The sequence below is a fragment of the Alosa pseudoharengus genome, unplaced genomic scaffold (genome assembly GCF_046254945.1).
Source record: "Alosa pseudoharengus isolate Yale_2024_CS ecotype anadromous, Long Island Sound unplaced genomic scaffold, YU_APseudo_1.1 YU_APseudo_1.1_scf_4, whole genome shotgun sequence".
In the NCBI taxonomy this organism is placed as follows: Eukaryota; Metazoa; Chordata; class Actinopteri; order Clupeiformes; family Clupeidae; genus Alosa; species Alosa pseudoharengus.
The window spans coordinates 26,354,902-26,374,221 of record NW_027468774.1 but is presented as its reverse complement, the minus strand read 5'-3'; the positions used below and the strand labels follow the sequence as shown (position 1 = coordinate 26,374,221).

The following is a 19,320-nucleotide window of genomic DNA, read 5'->3' as shown; positions in this document are numbered from 1 at the left end:
TTCAGAGAAAACGAACGTACGCACAAAAAAACGTGCGTACGCCACCCTTCCAGATGTGCCCATTATAAATCACAAATGAACGTCAACTTGTGCGCAGACGGATGGTTTTAGGTCTCCGCCTTGTAAACACCCCCTCATCAATATCATTAGCATATGTTTTAATGAAATCAATGGCCTAAAAGCTGTAGCTTATGTAAAATTATATATTGAAAACATTGTATAGGCCTAGACTATGCCATCTGATGTTAACTATATGCGTCAGTTTGAATAGCTTAACAAATTATGTTTTTTCCAGCTTTCTGGAAAGAGATCGTATGCATCCATGTCCATTGTCCTCTGCTCGCTTTCTTTCCTTTTAATAAGAATAATCAACATTTCGTATGTTTAGGCCTACTTTGTAGAAAAAAAATGGGTAGGCCTAGCTTTTGAAGGAAAGACCTCTAGGCCTATATAATCCTGTGGTACAGTAGGCACCTGTACGTTTCCAACATGACCCAGGGTAATATGCTGATTACTAAGAGGACTAAATTATAAGCGTTATATGTCATGTAGGCTTAACGTTTCTTTTAGGGTAGGCTATGTTTTTGCTGAAAAAGTAGCCTAGTTCGCCAGTCATTTTTCATTCATTCTGCATATCTTTGCTATCATTTTCTTTCAATAATGTCCAATGGCTTAAACATTGTCCTTTATTGTTTGCTTTAGGCTTACCTTTATATTTTATCGTACATTATTCAACTCACGTATTGTCATCTGATCTTGGGCACTGCCAGTCAAAAAAAGCAAACAGGTGCGCGCTCTGCACCTCTTTACGCAACTCCGACGCAACACTAAATATGAAGATGCCCTGCTTTCAGAGAATAACTTCCGTCCCTTGGTTGTGTAGGCTATATATGATATAAAATATCTATAGCCTACATTGTATAACTTACAGTCAAATATTACCTTTCTGTTACGAAGCTGGGAATAGGCCTATGAGCGCAAATAAGGATGTAGTGGAGGCTAAACGCGAGAAAACGCAGTTTATCCACCTGAAATTTCAGAAATAGAGTTTAGGCCTACCCACCTCTTATTAGAGTTTATCCACCTCTCAAAAAAGTTTATTCACTTTTAACATTCAAAACTGTATGATCAAATACTATCCTATATTCCCAAACTGTTCGAATGCCTTTTTGAATGCCTTCCTCTCCTAAACGAGAGCAATTGGACATTTGATGGTCAATATTAGATTGGTGAGAACACTAAATATACTAGATCACCCGTAAGAATGTTTCAATTATTCTATCGTCTTGGTGTTTTTTTTTAGATATTGTGAAATAAGTAAGCTATACTGTACGTCTTTTCACTTTCTTAAGTGGGCTACAGTTCTCATTAGCAGTTTTATGCCAAACCATGAATCATTAAGCTGCGTCCAAAAACGTCTTTAAAAATCTTCTGATATTGATCATGCATATGGCAAAGAAAGACATGAGATCGTTGGTCTTGGAATTTTGAAAATGCATCGCACTTAGACCTCAGATTACTTGCAGTACCCCGGCATTACCACAAGGAAATGGTCGTACGTCAAGTTTGAACCTGACGTGGAGATAAGCACTTTTCCACGTCAAAGACGGTTTTTATAAATCAGAGCGTTGGCATGGATTTGAGCGTACGCACGGTCTAAGATCAAATCTGTGCGTAAGAACGCTTTATAAATGAGGCCCCAGATCTACAACAAAATGACATCAGTTTTAGTGGAAGGGTAGGACAGGTTTCAGAGGAAATAATGGCTGTGTAGAGGTGAAAAGAGAAGACAAACTTTAGGAGCTGCACTATCCTTAGTATCCACCAGAGGGCTCTCTGAGAAGAGATGCTGTGCATTGCACCACAATGCACTACAGTTTCAATCAGATATAGTGATAAAAGATGCAATTGCTTTAAGAGATGAATTACGTATCATTCCAATAGGACTTTTCTGGATGTGGGAGATACATCCACTAATATCTATGTGGTTTCAGTAGAAGACACTCGTCTTTCTCTATATTAAGGGAATTGTTGTCATCGTTGTCATCACCCACTTAATCTTTGAACTTTCCCCACAATTTTGTAGTTCAATAAAAATTGAGTAATGAAGTCATAGCGGCTTCTTACCTCTGGAATACGATACAGACACTTCTGACCTTTAGCAATAAGACATCTGAACACTACAAAACGGATCTGTTTATCTGTTGATGCAGGGACTCCACTGCTACCAATCACAATATGTCTGAAATACAGACTCTCCAGATATGCCACTTGGCACCAGGGGACTCAACATTCTACCTCCCCACAGTCACAGTTGTGGTTAAGCTTAATTTTGCACAACACATATAATTTCCATCTAAAATTAAAATTCCACCCATATCTCATACAATCTCATACCACAAATTATCTTAGACACTGCTCAACATTCACCTCTATAGCCAAATGAAAATTATAATAGTCAAGCTACTGTATAAATTAGGTGTACCAAACAGACATGCACATGAGGGGGTATAGCTCAGTGGTAGAGCATTTGACTGCAGATCAAGAGGCCCCCGGTTCAAATCTGGGTGCCCCCTGCTTTTGAAATAAGCCATTCCACAGGTATCACTCTCCAAATGCAGAACATGAAGCAGAACTCTAATCTGAACTCCACCCAATACACATTGTGTTTGATCACTCTTCAGAGGACTATGTCCCATGCTAAATATGATGCCTCTTAGTAAACTGTGACAGAATGCTACACCTTCTGTATACTCAGGATCATAAGAAGACATTTGACCCAATATGACTGTAAATACAGCTGACGTATTGCAGATGTTTATGGCTGACAACAGTTTACAATAACACAATGTAAATCCCTTTTACGTCAATTTTCTATGTACTGGGTGTAGTACAAAGGGCCATATAGGGACAGAGCCATACATTTAAGCCAGTCAAGGTGCTTTATGGGAGCATTTATAACTACAAATAACAACAAACCTAGGCCTAGAATATGGGACCTAGAATCATATGGTTAGCGGTCCAATTCCGGGTTAGCCCCAAATTTTAGGATAATAGACTTCATGCACTCACTACAATTCAGAGAAATACAGGGAACACAGGACTGAGAACCACATAGAGCATTATGTAATTGCTCTGTTCCAGCAGTACCACCCTAATCTCTGGTTGTCACTGTCCTATAGCCTAGGTACCACCACAAGAGAGGGTCAAACATTTAAGCCAGTGTTTTTCAACCACTGTGCCGTGAGAGATCATCAGGTGTGCCGCAGAAAACTACCCAAATGATTGTATGATTGCACTATTTGTGGTTTGCAGGCATTGTACAATGGGGGCCCCATATCCAGTATTCACAGAATCATCACATATCCAGTTCATAACAATAATTAAATTAGATATAGTCACCAAATGAAACAGAGGGCGCTTGTTTTATTGAGCAGGCCTTGCATAGAAGCCATAATAAGGCCATATCTGTGTATTATTTGAAATTTTAGGCTATGGTATGTTTATTTTTTCTTTACACAGGATGTTAGTGTTTAAACCACATGGACCATAATCAACACATACTGAACATGCAGCTGTAACTCAGTGAAAATAACACAGTGAAAGTGGTGTTGTAATTAAACAAGCTCTATGCTTACTTTATACCAAAATCCACCCCCTGGCCTGAGCTGAGGCGCTCCCTGTTTTGATGCTGTCAGCCTCCACTGGACAAAGTCCAGAGTGCAAGTATACTGAGTGCACAATACCATGAAACAAACAATCCAATTTTGGCTTCAAGTCGTGTAGTATTGCAGATGTACACCAAGTCCTTGTCCGCAAGTGGAACTGAAGAGAACCATACATATTAATCAGTAATTCAATATTTGTGGCCAATATGACATGCCAACTCTCAGTTTGATATATGTGTTAAAACCTGTCCTTTGGAAACAGTGTGTGAAACACACACTCACCCCTTATCTTCAAAGTGGGAGAATATACCAGGTGACACTTTCCACTGTGTAACTGGATCCCAGTGACATTACAGGGCAGGTTGGTGTGTGTGACATGAAAATCAAGACATGTTGCAGCTGCAATGTATAGCACAAATATATGGTGTGACAAAAATAACCACTACGGTTGCAGGTGAACTAGGGGAGTAGAGGAGCAGTAAAAAAAGAAAAACCTTTACATTGTATTGAGCCCAAAATTGAAAAAAACATGACCCTTCAAAGGCTCCATAACACCTAAGAGAAGCCTTTCTTTAAATGTGGATACGGCAACATGCCCACTATGTTTTAAGGTTTTAGTAAAGGTGTAGAAGATTACCATGGAGTTTCATTCACTCTTGACTTTTTGTCCCCTCTCAGTTAAGCACCTTCACTGATTGTATCTTTTAAAACAACACATTGTAGTTTTGTATCATAAAATAATAGTTTCAAACTAACTTCTAGGAATAATTGTGTCTCTGTCCACACCAAAGCATGAACAAATGTTGTGCTGTAGCTATGTAATTTTTTTTTACCAGATCTACTTCATAGGTGTCCCGTTATTCAGAATTAATAGCCACCCCACCAGCCAATCAGAAAAGAGTATTTCTTCTTTCCGGGTGATAAATTGTGTTACCTAATTGACAGAAAGAGCCTTTAAACATTGTGATCACATCCACCACTCATATAAAATACAATGTAATGTATCTTATATGCTTTACTAGGCTTATAGTCCAGGCAAAGTAAGGTCTGACCCAAAACTAATTGCAACAGAATTTATTTTCACATTTTTATATTTCAATTGGTGATCTAAACACCATAGTAAAAGTCCATGAAAATCCAGTTGGTGGAAATATGTTAAAATGAGGGTTGTTTTAGGTATTATCCTTCAGCAAAAACTGACAAAACTGTAATTAGAATGTTGTAAAATAAGCATTCTAAAGAATATCTGATCCCATCTAGGCTAACTTAAAGGTCCAGTATGTAGGAAATAATGGAAAATAAACTGTAACCATTCCTATTTGGGTTGCCAAATTAGCAAAGGCCAACTGTCAACAGCTGTCAGTTGTAGGCCCTAGTCATGAACACCTACGAGAGGCAGGCACATTTCCAAAATTAAAACAAGAAACAAATTAAGTGGACATCGGAGCTTCCTGATATGGTGACGTTTTCGTCAAACGAAGAATATCAAGTCTGACGCAGAGCTGGCCATATTTCTCCACAACAGGTAGCCTAGGCTAAACTTCATCTGCATCGCTAACTTCAGCTAAATATGTTACGTTGGTTAGAGAGGAGGACCCAGCCCAACCCAGAAGAGGCTCGCGTCTGGTAGTCTTGAGAACGTGCACCAGTGTTTTGATTTTGGCATACAGAACGTTCGGTAACAATCCTACAAATCGCACATTTAACATGGACATTTAGAATATTGCATTGTTGAGGAACATTCTTTTATTTTCAAAGAGTTAGTACATTTCTCAGGCTTATTTCAGACTTGTTTGTTGCTAATTGGTGTCTATTTTTTTTATTTTGGCCCTTTGAATCAATGGAAATGGTTGTTCAGTCTTTAAATAGAGCCAGTGTGTTTTTGCATTTAAGTGTTCCACAATGTTAAAGTTGTACAAACATATAGTTAAGCATTATTCAGCCTAGGAAAGTGTTTTTGGTGGTCTGATTTAGAGGTCACTGAATCATATACAGTATATCACACGAAAGTATCAGTCCATTATTTTCCAAGACTTATAGTAATTGACCTCTTGCCCGGGGGGTTGACTGATCTGTTGAGACTGTCTGTCCAATCAGAGGGGCCTGTATGATGCCTCTTTACTTTGCACAATTTTGGCTAAAACAGTAATCAGACAGCACAGTATGTTTATGTAAGTGAATGAATGAAGGAAAATTGTAAAGGCAAAGTTGAAGATGGACATGATAATGTCCAAATTCAACAGAGAGGTGCAGATAACTGCAGCTAGCCTCCAAAGAGGTGACTATTGTTGTGATGTCTGGCAAAAGGTGCATGCTATACTAATAAATAAAGTTTAAGATTAATAATTAAAATGCATGCCTATGCATGGGTCATGGTTTTAGCAAAATCATAGAACAGCCAAAATTATACATATTCTAAAAGCATATGCCCTACATGAAATATAGCATTAATCAGCTTATGTCCCATCTTCCTCCATACCATGCATAAAACATACTCCTCTATTCTGTATAGGTGAATTAAGTGAACAGCTGATACATTTTGGCCTGCACTATTAAGGGAAACAAATTAAACATCATAAACTATATATTTTCTAAAAGCATATAACCTCTAGAAGTGATATGACACCAAATAGGACATGTCCCATCTTCCTCCATGCAATGCACAATACATTGGCCTCTATTCTGTATAGGCGAATCTAGTGTAAAGCGGACACATTTTGACATATACTGTCTAGGGAAAGCAAATTAAACACCCTAAACTATATATTTCCTGAAAGCATATTACTTGTAGATGAGATATAACACCAGTTAAGACATGTCTCATCTTCCTCCATGCCATGCACAACACATTGCCTTCTATTCTGCATAGGCGAATCTAGTGTACAGTGGATACATTTTGGCATGTATAGTCAAGGGAAAACAAATTAAACACCCTAAACCTTATATTTCCTGAAAGCATATTACTTGTAGATGAGATATAACACCAGTTAAGACATGTCTCATCTTCTTCCATGCCATGCACAACACATTGCCCTCTATTCTGTATAGGCGAATCTAGTGTACAGTGGATACATTTTGGCACAGTCAAGGGAAAACAAAGTAAACACCCTAAACTATATATTTTCTGAAAGCATATACCCTCTAGATGAGATATTACACAATTTAAGACATTTCCCATCTTCCTCCATGCCATGCACAATACATTGCCCTATATTCTATATAGGCGAATCTTGTGTAAAGTGGATACATTTTAGCCTATACTGTCTATGGAAAACAAATTAAACACCCTAAACTATATATTTTCTAAAAGCATATGCGCTCTAGATGAGATATGATACCAGTTAAGTATTATCTTCCTCCATGCCTTGGACATGGTACATATTCCTGTATTGCATTTACTCTGTTTTAAAACACATAGATTTTAATATATCGCTGAAAAAGCTAGAGCATTCCAAAATGTTCAATGTTAACATTTAAAATCATATTATTGTTTAATTTGACCATCATTTGTCCTCAGATTCACCCCTGTGGGCTGAATAGTAATTGAGATATAGGGCTATATTTGTCTAATACACATGGTCACTAGCAAATAGCTTAAGGGTTTGTCCAGTCCACATTGGGTGTGGTTTTGTTTTCAAAAGTCCGGCACCTGGCGCAAAAAAGTGGATCTTATGTTTCTTAGTTAGTCATGGGTGTGTTTTGGGCGTTACATCCTAACCAATGAGAGTGACATCTGTCATTCCCTTTAACAGCAAGCATTTGGACTTCAAACAGCGCATCGGTATTGTAATAGTCAGCGGCCCATTTGAAGGAATTTGCTTGCATGCGAGACTGTATGGAACAGGTATTCCACTAAACCATGCTTTAAAACCTAGCAGAGTATAGCCTATAAACGCATCTGCACTCGTCTATTATTTGAACTCATTGGCAAAGTAAAACTAACTTCTCTGTGGTGTCATAGTCAACACAAGACAGTTACACAGTTAATTACGCTATTGACTGACAATAGGTTACCATTGACAAAATAGCCTGAAAAAGGCAACACTTACACCAATAGTGTTTAAATGACTGAATAAGAAACCTAAGGACATTTATCCTGCAGAGGAGTTGCTTACATCTCGTGACAGTGCGACTTCAGATGTGCTCCATATGTGCCTCTCGCCTATTCACTTTTAACTGTCATTAACAATTTGCAAATGATGGTGAATGGTGAAACTACTCATTGTGAGACGTATTTCCTGATATCTTTATTATAATTATTATGTTCCCCATTGTAATCATGTAATTTGTAATGTTTTGCATGGATGTGCGCTGGTTCACGTTCCTGTGGACGAGAAAAGCAGGGTGTAGTTGTGCACCCGCCCATCACTGTTGATAAAACACTCTTAAAATAACAGATAAACAACTCGCCATGGATTTCTGACCAGGTATTTCTTGGTCAGTGGCGTAATGCGTTTTAGGTAGTGTACGATAGTGATTTTTAGATAATGCGCTAGACCCCTCCTTAGGTCGTTAATGGCTACACCCCTTGGTGCATTGCTCAATAAAAGAGATGACGAAAAACTCGAGTGTACAATAGAAATATGTGTTGCATCATGATGATTATACACTTTGCGCTGTGCTGTTGACTGTCATGATAGGGCCCATAGCCATTATAACCTCTTGGCAGCCATTTTGGTGGCCATCATTTCTCAAGGTCAGATTTTACTAGATTTTTAGTATGTTATTTAGCATGTCTAACAGTACCAGAATTCATAAAAAAACCTTTTGTATCAATTTTTTGATGTTGAACCCTATATTGACCCGCCTAAAGTTACTCAACTTGCACTGGATCATCTTCCTGAATCTCAATATTATCACAAATGTGGGCAAATTAAAACTCTAAGTCAGCCCAAGTCAGTTATGATGTCATCACATCACCAAAAGTATTGGTTTTACCAAAAATATTTGTCAATATTCTAAACTACAAAAATGCATACTTATAAAGTATTTTGATACAAAATACGAAGCCGTTTTTTTCAACCCAGTCAAATACAAATTACGAATATACTATATATTTTGTATTTGAAATATGGAATACATGTAATAAATACTGCGCATCCCTGTAGGCATCATTGGTTCTGAGATACCATGTTTGTTTCAGGAGATATAATGAAGAATAGGCGTAATTCAGTTATAGTGGAACATTTAATGGTTGCCACGGCGACCATTAGGGTTTTTTGATAATGGTTTTATATCTGAAAATGTTCAGGGCTCCAAACTGTACAAGTTCACCAAGTTTCATGCCTTTATGAAAGAATTTGACCTTATTTTCACATATCCCCTGTACTATGAAAGTTCAATAAAACTGCCAAAGGTGCAGCTTTTTGCCACTGACCTATGCACAAATAATTCCAATTTTGACAATGTTCCTCCACTTGGATTTTCATGGACTTTTGGTATGTGATATGAAAAGGTTTCATAAACTGAATACAACAAAAATAATTTCTGTTGCAATTAGTTTTGGGTTGGGTGTTTTTTTCTCACAGATTGCCTGGACTATTATCAGTATTTTGTCATGACAGTGTATCTCATAATGGCAATGGTTTAGTGTAGAACAATGTTGCCGGGCAACCACATAACCAGTTCCATGTGGCATGACTGGATGATCATGACAATTTGCCTACTGATGATACTGAAAAAATAGTCAATATCAATGGGAACATGCATGAACAACAAGGCTCAAGAACATTGCCCAACAACATTTTTCAAAACGACTCCTTATCAGAATCTTCAACTGATATGAATCACTATCTTAGCAATGTGAGACATAATTTTCGAATTCTGATCACAATGCTATGCTACAATAATCATGGCACATAATAGCCTAGGCTACTATTACATGCCTAAAGCTACTTAACCAAAAACAGAGACAGTTCATCAAAAATAATCTTTGTTACTTATATTCATATATATACTCAACATAATTTTAAATAAGGGCTAGCTCTCAATCTATCTATTGAGTATTAATGAATACATTTTATATTTTATTTCTGTTTCTTTTACCCTGACTTTCTTTGTGGTATCTTTATCTGATCTGACTACATCATCATTGAGTCACATATAGAGGCTCCAACCTTGGGTACAGGACAGTTTCCAGACACACACACAAGGGAAATCACGGATGTACTGCTGACTGCTAAGGTGTAAAATGCAAATCCAGCTGAATGAATGCCGTTTCAGGGCCAGTAGGTCTACCTACATGAATGGCATCCCTGACTGCTCTTGAGAGTGGCTGATAACAGGCACTTGTTTGAAACAAAGCACTAAAGTAGGTGTTAAAAGTGCCCTAAGAGGTGATATCATAAGTGATGGCATCTTTGAACACCACCTATTGATGGTTTCTTCAGCGTAATGAATAGAAGTGTACTACATTTACCCATTCTGAAAAGTAAATTAAAGGAAAAATGATCTTCATAGTGAAAATGAAACCTTTTGTGTTTGACAGGAGTAAAAACATCTGTGTGTGACATGTCAGATGGCTGTCACCTTACAGAACTACAAACTGCAACATCACCACAAAGGGTTTTAAACTGAAATGCAAAAATATTATTTTAGCTCAGCACTCAACACATCTTATCACTATATTGACGTGTTCAAAGCTTTGTTTTTTTTAAATGTGTTTTAGGCCAGTGTTTTTCAACCTTTTTTGTGCCACGGCACACTTTTGACACTTAAAATGTCCCACGGCACACTAACATCCTGTGTGAAGAAAAAATAAACATACCATAGCCTAAAATTTCAAACAATACACAGATATGGCCTTATTATGGCTTCTATGCAAGACCTGCTCAATAAAACAAGCGCCCTCTGTTTCATTTGTAGGTGACTATCTAATTTAATTGTTGTGCTGGATATGTGATGATTCTGTGAATACTGGATATGGGGCCCCCGTTGTACAATGCCTGCATACCACAAATAGTGCAATCATACAATCAATGAGAGCATGTGGTTATAAATTCTTTGATGCAACAGTTGCTTTTCTGGACCAGTGAGTGACATTTGGGTAATTTTCTGCGGCACACCTGATGATCTCTCACGGCACACTAGTGTGCCCCGGCACAGTGGTTGAAAAACACTGTTTTAGGCAACCTCATTATAAGTAGATAGCCAAGACACATTGATGTTTACACATGTATCCAAGGTGTTTGATAAAATCATTGATTTGGAACTCCATAGACTTATTTCTGTTTGACTTATTCAATTTAAAATAAATCATAATCTAGACACATCAACAGTCTCAGCACTGATAACATTTATTTGTACAAAAATGTTTTTTCTTTGCACAAAATATAATACTTCCTTTTCAAAAAAAAAAAAAACATGAGCAACTAACCGTAAAAACAAAGTCTACTTTTGCCAGCATACAATGATCAAATACCCATTCATATGATGCAAATTAGCTCCCTATAAATACTTCAAGTAAAATGGTTCATTGATAGCTTAATTGCAGCACCAGTGGCAGATCCGCAGATTCCCATCAATGGCCTTTCCAGCTGTGATGTTATTAGTGTCCTTGGACAGACCAATCCGCTGGGACCTGCAAACTGACCCAATGGCACTCTTCAATCAATATGACTGTAGGGCAGTGACATCACAAGTCCTGACTGCTCATCATTTCCATGGGGATCAAAAAGATCCAGTTTGTTATGTAAACAATGTGGACCACTAGAACGGTGTCTCACACATACACGCAGACACACTCATTCAGAATCGAACGCACGTTTGCATGCACACACACACACAACTACCAATATGTAAACAAAGTCAGTCTCTGTTTCTCTCTCTCTCGTTTACACACACTTACACACACACACAAACACACTATTCCTCTCTTTTGCCCCAAGAAAGCTCATAGGTAGGCATGGTCCAGTTTCTTAAAGCTCACTGAGCCAGAGGGAGATACGCTGATGGCTGGCAATGTCTTAATGGTGTGAGGATGTGAACGGCTATGGTCCTGAGGCCTAACTGGCCAGAACTCGAGACCTCATCCAGTCCAAACTCTGTAGGAGCCTAAAGGGCAAGAGGGGAAACAAGAACTGAGAATCTTCCCTCTGTAAACAGCGACACCTCAAACACTTTCATTTTAACAGACACCAGTGCTACACTGGACATAAAATAGAGTATATGTAGACAACTGAACATTAAAGGTTGTATCAGCGATTGCAGGCCGAAAAAAGGCCCAAACATAAATGATCACATTCATCTAATCTTTCCTAACGATCTGCTAGCTGCCCGCCCCATAAGCAGGCTGTCAAAAAACACGTCTCTGTAGGCAGCCTAGGCTCTGAGATCTGCACACAAAAACAATTGCTACCAACAAGTGTTGCCAACCACTCAAAGGCAAAATAAAGTGTTCCAACCAAAATAACCGACGAGATGCGCGTTCAGGAGAGTTTCAATTGCACAGGAGGGAGGGGGAGGGAGTAGCGAGCTAGCTCTCTGTTTTGTTTGACCGTCAACAGAAGTGACGTCACCCCGCCATCGCTGATACAACCTTTAACAATGCTACAAAGTCAAGGAACAAAATCATTATCATACATGCAACAGAGACAGGCACAGAAATAGACCTACCCTTCTCCAGTGAGTGCACAGCAGGCCTGAACGTGCCAAGAATGAGTGGTGATTGAACTGAGCGTGAGGCACTGGGAGATCTCTGCTGCTGACATGGAGTTTTTTATGTCCTGCTTGTTGGCCAAAACCAGTACTGACGCATTCTGCAGCTCCTATGACAACCAAAAGGAAGTTCATGAGATCACAAGTAAAACCACTTCTGATGTTTTTGTCCGTAAATCCCAATCAAGATCAACATCAAAAAGTCCCAAAGTGTGAGTGACAACCTTACCTCGTGCGCAAGCATTCGATGTAACTCCTCTTTGGTTAGAGTGAGACGCTCACGGTCGGTGCTGTCAACTACCAAAATCACGATCTAACAGAAGAAGGATAAAAAAAAAAGGAGAACAATCAGCACCGGAACTCATTTATTGCAACTAGCATTAGAAGGGCGCACATCTGGCTGTGCACGGCACACAAACATTCTAATACAACCACAGTCTTCCAAATTACACAAGGTAAGCAAGGGAAACTACAGGGCAGTTGGCAAGTGATAACATGTGATAACATATCAAAGCCATTGCACAGAGACAAACTGAGTACATGTTATCTCATTGTACTCAGGTACACTGATGTGTAGACAGGACACTTTACATTTTCAAGACGTCCATAGTCATTGCGTGTGTGTGTGTGTATATACATTTATTATCTTGCTTAAGTAGGTTACAGTGTCCCAGCAACTCACCTCTGTGTTGCAGTAGTAGGAGCTCCAGCTGGCCCTCAAGCTCTCCTGTCCACCGATGTCCCAGACAAGGAACCGTGTTTTCCGCACAGCTATTTCCTCAACGTTGCTGCCAATGGTGGGAGTTGTCTGAACCGCTTCCTTTGTCAAACTGGTTAGCGAGAGGATGACAGGGTTAAATGTGCCCATACGTGTGGATAGGGTGTAAAAAAGTACTTGGTTGTTAAGATTGTGAGTTGGGTCCGCAGTCTTTCAGGTTATAAAACAAAACCACTTACAATTGATAAAGGATTGTAGTCTTTCCAGCGTTATCCAAGCCCACTATGATCACCTTATGCTCTGTGGGGGGAAAAGAATGTGATCAAAAAACAAAACCAAACATCACCAATGAATACTCCAATTAGGTCAGAGAAAGGGGCCACCACATAGGTATACAGAGCGTTCTACAGCCTTTTTAACATAAATACACTGACCCTTAATCTCTGGGTTGACTGAGTCTGACTCTGACCCCGTCGTGGCTGTTAAGTGTGGTTACATAAGTGTCTCGAAAGCAAAGATGAAAACCAAAACAGTGACACGTACTGAACAGTCACAGAGCAATGTTGCGCAAACTTAATTCACTCCTCAAATAGCACAAAAGTAACGTTATTGAGTAACAACCTACCAAAACTATCTGTATTACCAACGTTTTAAGATAACACACTACTGTTAAGTAGTATAGTAGTATAATAACCTGCTTTACATTACTACCACAACAGACAGTAATCAGACACGTTTTCAACTACACTTAACTACCACTAGCAAAAATAACAACTATTGAAAACGGTTGTTGTTATCACTAGGGCTGGTAGAAATACTTGTGAAGGTGCTGCAGAACCTATCCCATTTCAGCTTTCTGAGCTACACAGCCTTTGAGAGCTAGCAGTTTGTTGCTCTTTGTGTTCTTCAACTCACATCTGTTTAATGACACTGACAAAGTAGGTGGGAGACCAACAGTTGTCTTTTCATTTCAATACTTTCAGACGACTTAATTTAACCAATATCAATTTAAACGATCGGGAAACATTATCGTTAGTCAATATAACGTTAGTCAAAATCTATCAATTTGTGGACCAAGACGAACCGTTAGCTAAGAATGTCGCTAGCTGAATGAATGCTCGGTCGATGTTACTATTGTTTCCACAACATCATTAAAGGCCTTTATGGTGACAAATTGTTCCCCAAACCCGACATGCAAATATGACTTGAAATCTACTGTTATTTATTTTATATATTCCTTCGTTATCGCTAAAGGGCAGCACAGAAACGACAAAAAAACTAACGTTAAACAAATAAATGCAGCTAGGTGGCCAGCTAATGTTAACGTAGTGGGCACCAGACTTACCTCTATCCCCAAACACGGTCATCAACTTGGTGAAAAACAGTCCCATTTTCTCCTGTTAATAGGACGTCCTTACAATCGTTTACCTCACCCTAACACAGCTACTAGAAGCGCAGATAAGCAGATTTAAATGCTCACTTAAGGAGAATGGCGTGAGCCGCTAACTGGGGTAACGTTGCCACTAGCTGTGCTGTACGTTATCCTACGTTCAGTTACGCGACGATGTCAGTTCTAGTAAAAGGATGAATGCGCCGAATTCGCTTTAATAGAGTCGTGTAAAACAATTAACAAGTTCGGTATTCAGCAGCAACACAGTAAACTCACTTCACTCTGACTAAAACCAGCAATCACTTGATCAAAATGTAATGCCTGCCTTTATCTTTCCACTAAAAGATGAGTGAGACTGGAGAGGAAAACCCTTATGATTTACGCCGACCGAGTCACGGACAAGGGCGGGGCAATGGAATTCCATAGACCAGAGGGGCGTTCTGAACATGACGCCAAAATGACGTCTTGTTGAACAGGAGTGAAACCAACTGATGATAGGTAAGGCAAGTTTAATTCTATAGTGCATTTGTATATGCATAGAGTGTAACCCAAAGCGCATAAACAAACAAATGAACAAATAATCAAAGTAAAAAAATAAAATACCATTATAATCAAACAAATGTAAAGCCTACAAATGTTACCATTGGTCACCCACGCAGTGTGACTTCCACATTTGGTTGCTCCAAGGGTGTGTGCGGGGCTTTTGTAGAATCGAACTTCCTCAGCTGTTTTAGCCCTACAGTTGGCAAACTGTTGTAACCAGAAAGCGAAACGGACAATGGAATTCCGGGGACTTTCTTCTTTAGCCTAGGCAAACGTTTCCTGGAACTTTGCGATGCATTTACATTAGCCTGTTTGTTAGGTTTAATGACGAAGAGTTCATGCAACATAATATAATAGGCCTAATAGACTAGTATAGCCAAAGTCCTTTTAGGCAGTCCCTCCACTCGGCGGCCATATACCAACGTTTTATGGGCACTCATCGGGCACAGTCTTTGGGTCGAACTGCGCGTGCGCAAGGCTTCCAATCTTGCTCCAGCGGCGAGATCACAACACATGATTGGCACAATATCTTCACAACACACCATATGATTGGCTCAATGTATTCACATGTCGACGTTTTGCCGAGGAAGGGGTGGGATATATGTAGACAACGGCCATATTGGCGTGACAAACTAGCCCAATGCATTTCTATGGAGGATTTTTTAAGTGCTGTGTCTCCTCATTAGAAAGTCTCTGGTATAGCCTACAACACCTAGGCTATTTGTTTTGAATATGTATCCTATACAGTGTAAGGCAATTTTATAATCATTATTCTTTACATCGTCGTCACTGCATGCCCAATTGAAACTATGTCCTGTCTCCAAAATATGCTAAAAGTCTAACTTTCAAGCTTGCACTTTCTTTTTTTTTTAATCTAGCATTATAGACACTCAGATGAAACCCCAGAAGACTTACCGTTTTGATAGTCACTAGTTTTGTCATAATCACAAAGACGGAGATGATATTATTTAAGACAGGCTATCCTATTTGCACACATCCCTGTGGTCCGCTCGTGACAGTGGATCTGGCAAGCCCGAAGTCGCTAGCATCATATGGTCCACGCATAATATAGGAGGCTTCCATTCGCGATGCGCTCTCATCCATACAGTCGCCTAAGTAGTAGCTTACAAATCCTTTGACTTGATCTATCGTCACGTTCTGCTGTGTACAGAAGTCAAGCTCACGGAACACATTAACAGGGATAGTTTTAAATAAACTTAAAAGCACATTTGTTTTTAAAAATGGATGACTGAAGCCTACTCAGTAGGCCTATTCTTTCTCACTTCCCCCAGTCAAGGGTACATTCGTGTATTGGTATGTGAAGCAGACAATGCGACCAGGGTATACTTCATTCACACTTCATTGTTGTGTCTGTACTTGCACTGATCAAAAGAGTCCATTTCACTACAATGTGTCAGAGTCCCTCAAAGCTTCATCTATGTAAAGGGCTGTAATGTCTCCCCTGCACATTCGCACCTCTCTGTTGTCCTCACCCATGTTGCCGTTCTCAGTTGTATTGTTAAGGATGCCTTATTTCTGCCTCAACACTTCCTTGATGTGGTCAGCTGAATTATTTTGCTAACCCACTCTAACCTTAAAAGCTTAACCAACCATTCTACCTCAAATTGAACGTACAAAAAAAAGTGTGATGTTTTTGATTTGAAGCTGGTTTGAAGAGCACATGCTGAAATAGACATGCACTGAATGCACACACACACACACACACACACACTGACATACTATTTCTGATTAAAGTTTTTAATTAAAATACGAATTTTTCACAGATTAAAAACAAAAAGGCAGAAAAAAGCATAATGGAGCTACAATCAGGCACCAATGAGTACATGTTCATTTTTGTCATCTTTTCTCTTTTAAACAATTGTGATGTTGCAACAATAACGTTATTCATTTATTAATATTTACTGTATTTATCTAGGATGTTTTCTTTTTTATTCTTCTCAACTGATTAAATGGCTGGGCAGCAGGGGCCCACGAAAGACATTCACTGACTCGTTCCGCCACACACATGAAAAGACACACACACACACACACACACACACACACACTCCGCTTCTCACACCCAACCCCCATCCCATGCAGGACTAGTCTCCTGCCCAGCCCTCATATACTCCACTACCTCCATCAACACTCACCCTCCAAAACACACAGCCACCCATATATCGTCAGTCTAAACCCACATACTGCTGAGGGCTCACAGAGACTGTCCACAGGAGAAACAGCACAAAAAAGGCAGAAAAGACGAGCACATTTGTTCCAGTGTTTGGCAGTGGGTGCTCGTGGGTGCGTGTCTTAGTTGCGTGTCAGTGTGTAGGCTCACAAGAAAGACAAAACTGTGGACAATGAGTGAGTTTGTGTCAGTGTGCATATATGTGTGTGTGTGTGTGTGCATAGTGTGTGTTTTACGTATGAGCCTATGTACATGTGAGTGTCTGTTTGCATGTGATCTTTATATTTCTCAATTTATCACGTCAATATTACAAAAAGGAGCAGACTGATACCAAATAAAAACAAAAGAAATACATAATCCAAGTGACTTTACAGACAGTCACGCATACACACACACACACACACACACACATTCACTTACAGAGATGAAAACTAATAAACAGCATACAGGATACGATTTAAGAAAACCCACCAAGACGGCAGGAGTGGCTTTTGCGAGACATTCTGGCACTTGTGATTAGTGATGCTGAGAGACTGACACTTTGATAAGGCGGGAGGCCTCTAAAGGCTTGTCACACCACTGCAGTGAGAACATTGTGGCCAGAGTGATCACCCCAGCAACAGCAAGGAGAGAACAATACAGTGCAATGAAGGACTACAGGGAGCAGACCACCCCTAATAGTGCCCTCTGTTGGCAGGAGGCACACACAGCAGCAAGTACACCGTATCATACAGATGTTTGACAAATAATAAATAAGTTTGATGTACATAATTTAAAATGAACAGGAATAAACTATGGTAATGTCAACTATGAACAGAAAGGTGAAGTGAGAGCTAAAACCAGCAGATCGGTGCAGAAACTGAGCTACGTAGACAACTCAGTTTAAGACTACAGAGGACCTTTTTACACAGACAGCCTTCAGGTGAACGCACATGGAAACAGACATCCAGACTACTACCAGTTTCAGACACAACATACACACACGCGCACAGTCACACTAAGACATACATGGAAGCACACTCTCTCACAACACCCCTGTATTCTACATCTACATTCTATATTTGCATTAGTCCTCCTGCTGCCTGTTATATCCATGCAGAAATAAAAAATATGAAACAAAAGGCAGGGAAGAAATAAAACAAAGATGTCGATAAACCAACAGAGTTTCTCCAGATGAGTATGGGAGTAATCAGCTTTCTGTACAATTTCATGTCTGTTTTAGTGTATCGTACAGTGTTGTTTGTTAATGTGTACATATGGGCATTTGTATGTGTGTGTGTGTGTGTGTGACAGAGAAAGTGTGTTTGTTGTGTGTGTATGGATGCAAGTGTAAGAGAGAGCGAGTCGGAGAGAGAGAAACATTGAGTGTGTCGTCTGAACACTGTAGCTCTGGCTAATGGTTGTGACTGTATCTATGACTGTAAACAGATTGTTGCTTGAGACTTTCTGGTTGGCACAACCTCTGAAAAACAGAACAAAAAATCCCAAATAAAAAATCACATGGTTTCTAACCCCTGAATGATCCTCTCCATTTTTTCCCCATCTTCCCATCCACTACTCTTCCCCTATTCTTCCTCCCTACGCCCCCTCTCCACCCTCTCGTCCAGTTCAGCGAATGTACACATCCCTGCTCCACTCCTCCTGGTTTTGGTTCCGGCTGATGTTGGCACTGCCCTCTGCGGGCGACTGGCAGTATCGCTCCCTCAGCTTGCTCCGCCCATGGTGCTGCTGATTGGTGGGTGCCTGGGCGTGGTTGAGGTTCTCCTGGTCGGGTTCGGCCCCTTCGTCCTCCCAGGAGGCCTGGCGCGGGGTGTGGTGGTGGGCCGGGTGCAGACGGGAGCGGTACGGGTCGGGCTCCTCGTACGGATCCGTTTCCATGTCGATGCAGGAGTCGCCGGCCTCGGTGTAGGCCGAGTCGCGGCTGCCCTGCGTCTCCGAGTCGAAGGTGTCCTGGCGGGACAGGGCCCTGCCGCCACCGCCCCCGCCCCGGGTCTGGCTGCGCGACGAGCGCAGGTACGTCTGCTGCTGCGCAGTCTGCTTGCTGCCACCGCCGTCGCCCTGGTAGTCGTGGAGACCGCCGCTACCAGCCCCGCACTCGGACAGAGGCCCCTCACGCTTCTGCTCTCCGTGCACAAGGTACGGTCCCTGCTGCGAGCCA

The 19,320-nt window shown here is 40.3% G+C and overlaps 2 protein-coding genes and 1 non-coding gene across 8 annotated transcripts in view; 1 reads left to right on the top strand and 2 right to left on the bottom strand.

Annotated features, from left to right (window-relative positions):
- The first annotated feature begins 2,504 nt into the window (after window positions 1–2,504).
- Window positions 2,505–2,576, top strand: trnac-gca (transfer RNA cysteine (anticodon GCA)). The gene has a single exon. It is a non-coding gene; the product is annotated as a tRNA-Cys (tRNA).
- An 8,364-nt stretch (window positions 2,577–10,940) lies between these two features.
- arl5c (ADP-ribosylation factor-like 5C) lies at window positions 10,941–14,777 on the bottom strand. Its single transcript, XM_076265605.1, has 6 exons — window positions 14,387–14,777; window positions 13,281–13,341; window positions 13,006–13,153; window positions 12,553–12,636; window positions 12,282–12,433; window positions 10,941–11,720 (listed from the first exon to the last, which is right to left on the bottom strand). Exons 1-6 carry the CDS (start codon window positions 14,430–14,432, stop codon window positions 11,672–11,674), a joined length of 540 nt encoding a protein of 179 aa, XP_076121720.1. The 5' UTR covers window positions 14,433–14,777; the 3' UTR covers window positions 10,941–11,671.
- A 1,936-nt stretch (window positions 14,778–16,713) lies between these two features.
- cacnb1 (calcium channel, voltage-dependent, beta 1 subunit) overlaps window positions 16,714–19,320 on the bottom strand; it is a 32,841-nt gene continuing 30,234 nt past the window's right edge. For 3 of the 6 annotated variants that reach the window (XM_076265597.1, XM_076265599.1, XM_076265601.1), the window contains exon 14: window positions 16,714–19,310. In XM_076265597.1, the coding sequence (XP_076121712.1) occupies window positions 18,771–19,310 (540 nt within the window). In that variant the 3' untranslated portion in view covers window positions 16,714–18,770. The remainder of the gene's footprint in view (window positions 19,311–19,320) is intronic. The other 3 variants (XM_076265598.1, XM_076265600.1, XM_076265603.1) reach the window with 1 other exon arrangement.

Excerpts from the sequence above, each read along its gene's own strand:
- arl5c (XM_076265605.1), bottom strand. The coding sequence starts at position 14,432 with ATGGGACTGTTTTTCACCAAGTTGATGACCGTGTTTGGGGATAGAG. Across the intron at positions 13,154-13,280 it reads ACTACAATCCTTTATCAATT|TTTGACAAAGGAAGCGGTTC; the intron begins GTAAGTGGTTTT and ends CTCGCTAACCAG. Across the intron at positions 12,637-13,005 it reads CCTACTACTGCAACACAGAG|ATCGTGATTTTGGTAGTTGA; the intron begins GTGAGTTGCTGG and ends TTCTTCTGTTAG.